We start from the raw sequence: 7,030 nt of genomic DNA on the forward strand, positions 1-7,030 counted from the left end.
GGGTGGGGAGGGGGGAGGCGGCGCGCGGCACCATGAGCGCGGGTGAGGCGGGCGCGGGCGGCCCGCGGCGTCGGCGTTTCCCCGGGGCCCGCGGCGTCCCCCGGCGTGACGCCGCCGTGTGCTCTGTCTTTCAGATGACGAGCTGAGCCTGCTGGTCGTCATCGTTGACACCAACCCGATCTGGTGGGGGAAGAGGGCGCTGGGGGAAGCTGAGGTACCGCTTCCGGCGGCCCCGCCGCCGAGCTTCCCTGAGGAAATAACGTCCGCGCGCCGGGCGGTTGCTCCTTGGGGAGCGGCCGACAGGCGGGGCAGCGCCCTGGCTCCGGAGCTGAGCTGCTCTCGTCCGGCAAAACTGATACAGCGTCCCTGGGAACGCTCTTAAAGCGCCTGCTCCCTCTACTGCATTGTTTGAACCTTTTCTTTCTTCTTCCTAAATGCTTCCTATCAAGAAACGAACCTCCTTCTGCATCCTAAAATTCAAATTCTTTCCGCTCTTCAGTTATTTGAGTTCAGCTATTCCTTCTGAATAACTTAGCTATAAACGCTCTTGCGCTATATCTGCTTTCTGCTATTTTTCAGCAGTTCACCCTGTCAAAATGCATGGACGCAGTGATGGTCCTGGGAAATTCTCACTTGTTCATGAACCGTACCAACAGGCTGGCTGTCATAGCGAGTCACACGCAGGAAAGGTGAAGTTGCTTCTTGCTGCTGTACACATTTAAAGTGCTTTTTCCTGCAGCTCTCTCCTGAAGTCCTTGTTGAACTGTAGTTTATTATTGAATCTAAGTTTAAAATGTGTAACTTACCATTCTCTTAGAAATGGAAATTAATTAAAACAGAATGGGAAATAAATAAAATGTATTTTTTACTTAACAAATAAAATATATGTATATTACAGGGGGAGACATGCAGTGAATAGAACAACAGAAGTAGAGAAATCTTTCTGTTTAGTGGATTCTCCCTCTCCCACCCTCCTTCCAGTTATTTGTGAGTCTCAGGAACATATAGGCACGGCAGCTGTTTCCTGATTTTCATAAACTGTCTCTTGAAAGGAAGGGAGTGAATGTGGGCATTGCTCCATTTTGGTTTTGAAGATTGTCTGGCTTATGTAATCTTTTTAAAGTGTTAAAATTATTAGAAGCTATACTTTTGAGTATTGCTGTCTGCAGCTGGTTAATTTATGTGTTTTTTCCCCTTTATAAGCTTATTGGCAAAATATTAATGCTTTGTTCTTTTCTTTTAGTCGTTTCTTGTACCCTGGGAAGCACTGGACTTTTGCAGATCTCTTTGGAGATGGCGGTAGTTTTGTGGAATCTAGTTGCTCTGGTAGCAAAGATGGGAAATATGAATTGTTAACAGCTATAAATGATGCAATTGCAGAGGAGATTAAAGACCTCATGACGAAAAGTAAGGAAAAGAGAATTCTAGGTTTAATATGCAGAATTACAAAATACTGAGACTTTCAAGTTGTTGAAATTTTGTTTGTGTGGGCCCTTATTTTGATCTTCTGAGTTTTAATATGTCTAAAGCAGATAGGATCATACTTGATACTTTTGGGGTCTCTGCAGTAATACCATTTGCCAAAGATAGAACTCCAACGTCATATTCAGTGTGCTAAGGTTCGGCAGCTGTTTTCATATATAAAGTAACTTCTGCAATTTTTCTTGTATTGCAGCTGACATGAGGGGCCAGCAAACAGAAACTCTGTTAGCAGGATCACTTGCTAAAGCACTTTGTTGTATCCTTTTAATGACTGAATTTTCAAAGCCTTTATTGCTGTCTGTTCTTTAAGACTATTTCTTATAATATTGATTATGCTTCACTGTAGGCCTTACTGTTACTATTCTGTAATAATAGTTAAAGCAGGGATGTTTTCTCTCTAAAATTATGATTTGTCTAATAACTGCAGATCATGCTCACTAAACTGTATGTTAGCTAAGGTGGTGAACACATAGTACAGATACTGCATTTATTTCTGTTTTGGTAATTTTTGGAAATACTATGTCTGCTTCTTGGGAATTCTAAGAAGAGAATGTTGATTCCTTAATGCTAACTAATATAGATATTAACAGGATGAGCAAAGAGGTAAAAGGTAATACTTTTTCTCTTGTTTTGTGTAATTACATAAATACTTGAATTGGAAGGATAGGAAATAACGTATGCATATATATATACACGTACAAAGAAACATGCATATATTTTGATACTTCTCTTTCCCACATCAGCAGTAATAGATAAAGGTTTGTCCTTATCATTTCAAGTTGCCCAATTTGAGCTGGCTCTGGGTGGATCAGAAGTAAGGGATTTGATTTAGCATTTATGTAAGGGAGGCAGAAGGCAAAGAGAATCTTACAATTTGAGGGAAAAAAAATCTTAGAACTTCCAACTAAAACACAAACATGATTCTAAAAAGACATAAATGCACAAATTGAGCTTCCACAAATTAGAGTCCAGTTTTAAATGTATTCCAAAGTTCAGTTAAAAGGACCACAGTGCTCTGTAGCAGGTATTTCAACATTTTCCATAATGAACAATTAAAAAAAAAAAAAGATTATTATCCCAGCTGGGGATAAAACATCTAAAACAAGAAGGAAATTAAGCATCCATTGTTGAAGACAGCGGAGAGAACTGTCTAACTATTAGGAGAACTATCAGTTCTTTGGAGAATTAAAAACTGTTGCAATACTTACAAACTAAAAGTCTGTAACATGATGAGATTTAGCAATGCAAATTGTTCTTCTTTATAGTTGCTTTCTTTTTCTGAAGCTTTAGAATCATAGGATAATTTATTTTGAAAGGGACATCAGAAGGTCTCTATTCCAGACTCGTGTTCAAGGCATAGGCATCTGTCAGGTCAGACCAGGCTCCGTAGGGGGTTAAACTGGTAATAATGAAAACGCTAAACAACTTAGTGTTTATAATATTACCTTTAATAGAATTAGTCCATATTCTTATTCTAGTTTTCTCTTGCATGTGGGTGAAGAGTAATACTGGAATCTCTTCAGAACAAGTAAAGGTTGCAAAGAACTTCTTGAAAGTTGTGTGAAGAACAAATCTTCTTCTAAAGAGATCTTCTGCAGAGTTGAGATGTTAGTTTAATTTCTTACTCAGTCTTGTTCTTTCTGTATGACTTCTGTAATCAGGAAAAGCACTAGTTGTGCAGATGGTTTTGCAAGGTGGAGACTGGACTAGAATCAGCTACACATTTCAGATCACTTTAATCAATGATAATTACCTTGTTATACTTGTGATATGTGTCTGAACCAATGAGCTGGTAATGAACAACTTCAAAATTTCTTTCCTGTTCAATATCCAATTGCTTTTGGTTAATAATACCATCTCGGTGGAGATGGTATCCACTTTCATAGCAAATCTGAATTAGCCCACAGATACTTGTCAGGTATTTCTGCTACTCTTAATGCCACTGAAAATATAAAACAGTGTTGTTTATCTACTTTAACCAAGGTATTAGATCATGCTACCTAAGTACAAGGGATACAAACAATGTGCTTATGCATTTCTCTTTCTTTTCAATGCTTAGGAAATCAAGAAATTAAATCAAGAATTCTGGTAAGAGCTTTTGTCATCAGTTTTCTTTACGTTTTGTACTACAGTGACGCTATGTAAATTAACAAGCTTGAATTGCTTTACATAGGTCATAAAAGCTGCAGAAGACAGCGCACTGCAATACATGAATTTCATGAATGTGATCTTTGCAGCACAGAAACAGGTGAAGCTGGCATTTTATATGCTATATGATATATACTATCTTTTATTAAAGTATAAATGTAACAAAATTGTTTTTCTCTTTATGATTATGGTATGATTAAAGACTTCTTGAAGGTTGTGAAGCCTGTCCTGGCCAGGGTGAAAGGAAGAAGTTTAAAAAACAGACCTAAGTCACTACATTTGAACAGAAAAGGTCTAGCAGGCCAGTCAGATATTACTATGGAAGTACAGACAGTCTTTTTTTTTTTAAAAAAAAAAAAACCTCATCCTCGTAGATAGTGTGTGAGGTACCTTTCATGATAGATCTTTTATTGCCATTTATGAGAAAGTGGAGGCTGGAAATTTGAATTTGTGTACTGCTCAAGTAAGAGAGCTTCCCTGTGTCTGTGGTGGGCCTGCAGCCTTAGAAATGTGTGCATACCTAGGTGGAGTGTATTTATAGCTGAAACAGATCAAGACAGTAACACTGAGGTTACACTGGTTCTGACTGAATTTGTTTTTCATGAGTTTCATCATTTTGGTTATAGAGTATTTTGATTGATGCCTGTATCTTAGACTCTGATTCAAGTCTTCTACAACAGGTATGGACTTTCTATTCCTATTTTCTGTTTTACAGTAGTTCTTAGATATTTGATGATAGATAATTCAACATGTTTAAAGCTCTCTTTTTGTAGCCTTGTCTTGAAAGGGAGACTCTTTCTTTCACCGTTTATGGTGAAAGAAAACACATAGTGTTTTCACATAGTGAACACATAGTGTGACAGCACATAGGTGTTTTTTCATATCTGTAAGATCTTTTCCTTTAATTACATATTTTTCATAAAAATCTGTTTGGCCTTTTTATTGTAACATAGACGTATATTGTTTGATCTTTCCTTCGATGTGATTACTATAAATTGTTGCCCTCTTTATAGGACTAAATGTATTTTGTAGTGACATGCTTGACTATGTCTGTATTGGTCAAGAATCGTAATGTAGAATACAATAATCACTGTGAGCTTATCAGGATGTAAATTATTCCATGTGCAACAAGACTTGGAGTTGCTGATTTTCAAAGCTCTTCTTAAAGGAGGAGGAACTGTTTGTGTTTGTTTCCAGCAATAGGGGTGCTCCCTGCTGTGGACCATTGCTCCCTCTATAACTTTTCTCAGCATTTCTATTCTTAGTTCTTTCACCATGTCTGGCTTTTTTTTTTAGAATTTGGGACGTGCAGGTCTTGAGCAGCATGTGGATATTTTAAATATTCTGTTGATCTCATCATGCGTAAGAATGAACTGATGATGCTCTCTGCTTTCCAGGCTTGTGACATTACAGGTGGCATATACTTGAAAGTGCTCCACATGCCATCCCTTCTGCAGTATTTGCTGGTAAGTCACTGAAAGAGCACTTCTGTATTTTTCCTGTGGCAGATATGAAATCATACTGATTACATTTTCAAGGTAATACTCTACCAATTTGTAAAATACTTTTTCTTTATTCATATAGTGGGTATTTCTCCCTGATCAAGAGCAAAGATCACAGCTTGTCCTTCCACCCCCAATTCATGTTGACTACAGAGCTGCCTGTTTCTGTCATCGAAATCTCATTGAAATTGGTTATGTCTGCTCTGTGTGCTTGTCAAGTAAGTTTATAAATATTTTAAAAAATCTAATTCCTTACATTTAAAAGGAACTACTTTAGTGAAAACAACCAATCCTTTTATTTTCCAGTATTCTGCAACTTCAGTCCTATTTGTAGTACATGCGAGTAAGTGTTTCTTCTTCTTGTTTAAGGGGTGGTTTTGGAAATATGTTGAATGTATCTGACAACTGTGTTTTTTCCTTTTCTTTTTTAATGTTATTTCAGGACTGCTTTCAAAATATCATTACCACCTGTCATGAAAGCCAAGAAGAAGAAATTAAAGTTAGCTGTATAACAACATCATGTAAAGAAACCATTACCTCCTCCAGTAATTCCATGCAATGGAATATACCTGAAAATTTGATGGCACTTTTTATTGGATATGAAAGAGAACTGTATACAGTGTTACTGTTTGTTTCTTAGGGATAAATATTTAAATCATATGTTTCCTGCGCAGCCCTCTAAGTAATAAATTAACATGTATTAACATGTTAATTTAAGTATTAACATGTAACTTGTGCTTAGTTGTAAATAGGAACCAGAAGATACAGCTTGTTTAAGATACAGGCCTTGTGAAGTAGAAGGTGTACTGACCACTGCAAAGTTGAATGTGTCTGATTAATTTTCAGAGACTGGAAAGTTCTGATTCTTTCCAATCATATGTTTATATAAAAGTGTAGGCATGACCATTCCTGGAGTATAGGATCAGAGCCTTAGCATTATGTTGTTCAGGGACTTCAGCTTTCTGTTGGGTTTTGCTGCCAGTTTTGAGGACTTGAAGTAAGATCATTTTCAAAATAAATGAACCAAAATTTTCCAGATGATTTTTAGACCCACCTTCCTTTTGAAAGATGTTAATTTAATTCTCTTGCATGTGCACATTCATATGTTTTTATTCGTTTATTCCCTTTGGCAGTACTGTCTTTATGATGCTTTTTCAATTTGATATCTTTTCTTCAGAATATAAATATTCACTAGAATAATATTGCCTTGTAATAGAGGTATTTTTTCTACTGCAGGTTAGTAACAGAAAACTATTTTCATTCATGAATAAAACCCACCCTTTTTATTTAGTTTCAACAAATCCAATCTCAATGATTAATCTTTAAGATTGTATTTTGAAACTGGAAGACAGAATATGTAACACTATTAATGTGACAGCAGACTTTTATTATTAAGATTTATAAGTATTCCATGGCTTTGCCTCTTGCATTTGACAGACTAGAAAGAAGGCTTATTATGTATTTTGGATTGGTACTTTTGATATGCCAAAATATAAGGGTATGCTGCCTATTTCTTCCAAACATTGCTTTAGCTATTAAAAAATCAACTTTTAAATAGTTGCGTAATTTCATCCTTTAGCTGGTAGTTAATAACTGAAGTTTTCCTGAAAGGTATAGGGGCAATAAAATTTTCCTACATAGGAAAAGATTATATATATATATATATATTTTAAAATGTATACAGGAATTTATATAAATGTCTTGCTACTTGCATCAGGTTTTTGTCTATGTAAGTGTTGTAATAAGTGTGAATCCTTTATTAGTGTGTTTAACTGCTGAATGCCATTTTGTTTGAGGACTGTATTTATAATTTGCTTTGTATAAAATACTTGTAATAAAACCGGCTTTTTTTCAAGTACACCTGGATAGTGCTGTAATTAAAAAAAAAAAAAAAGAAA

At 36.3% G+C, this 7,030-nt stretch overlaps 1 protein-coding gene across 3 annotated transcripts; it reads left to right on the forward strand.

The window, feature by feature from the left end:
- Positions 1-17: 17 nt before the first annotated feature.
- GTF2H3 (general transcription factor IIH subunit 3) lies at positions 18-6,972 on the forward strand. 3 transcript variants are annotated; one of them, XM_062590003.1, is made up of 13 exons: positions 18-42; positions 135-214; positions 580-689; positions 1,244-1,407; positions 1,676-1,738; positions 2,063-2,092; positions 3,542-3,570; positions 3,656-3,730; positions 4,257-4,310; positions 5,028-5,096; positions 5,215-5,350; positions 5,439-5,475; positions 5,575-6,972. In XM_062590003.1, exons 1-13 carry the CDS (start codon positions 33-35, stop codon positions 5,642-5,644), a joined length of 927 nt encoding a protein of 308 aa, XP_062445987.1. In that variant the 5' UTR covers positions 18-32; the 3' UTR covers positions 5,645-6,972. The 3 variants fall into 3 exon arrangements, with proteins under 3 accessions (XP_062445987.1, XP_062445988.1, XP_062445989.1); XM_062590004.1 differs by having other exon boundaries at positions 583-689; XM_062590005.1 differs by having other exon boundaries at positions 37-183; positions 583-689.
- Positions 6,973-7,030: the final 58 nt, after the last annotated feature.

The sequence above is a fragment of the Rhea pennata genome, chromosome 17 (genome assembly GCF_028389875.1).
Source record: "Rhea pennata isolate bPtePen1 chromosome 17, bPtePen1.pri, whole genome shotgun sequence".
NCBI classification, from domain to species: domain Eukaryota; kingdom Metazoa; phylum Chordata; class Aves; order Rheiformes; family Rheidae; genus Rhea; species Rhea pennata.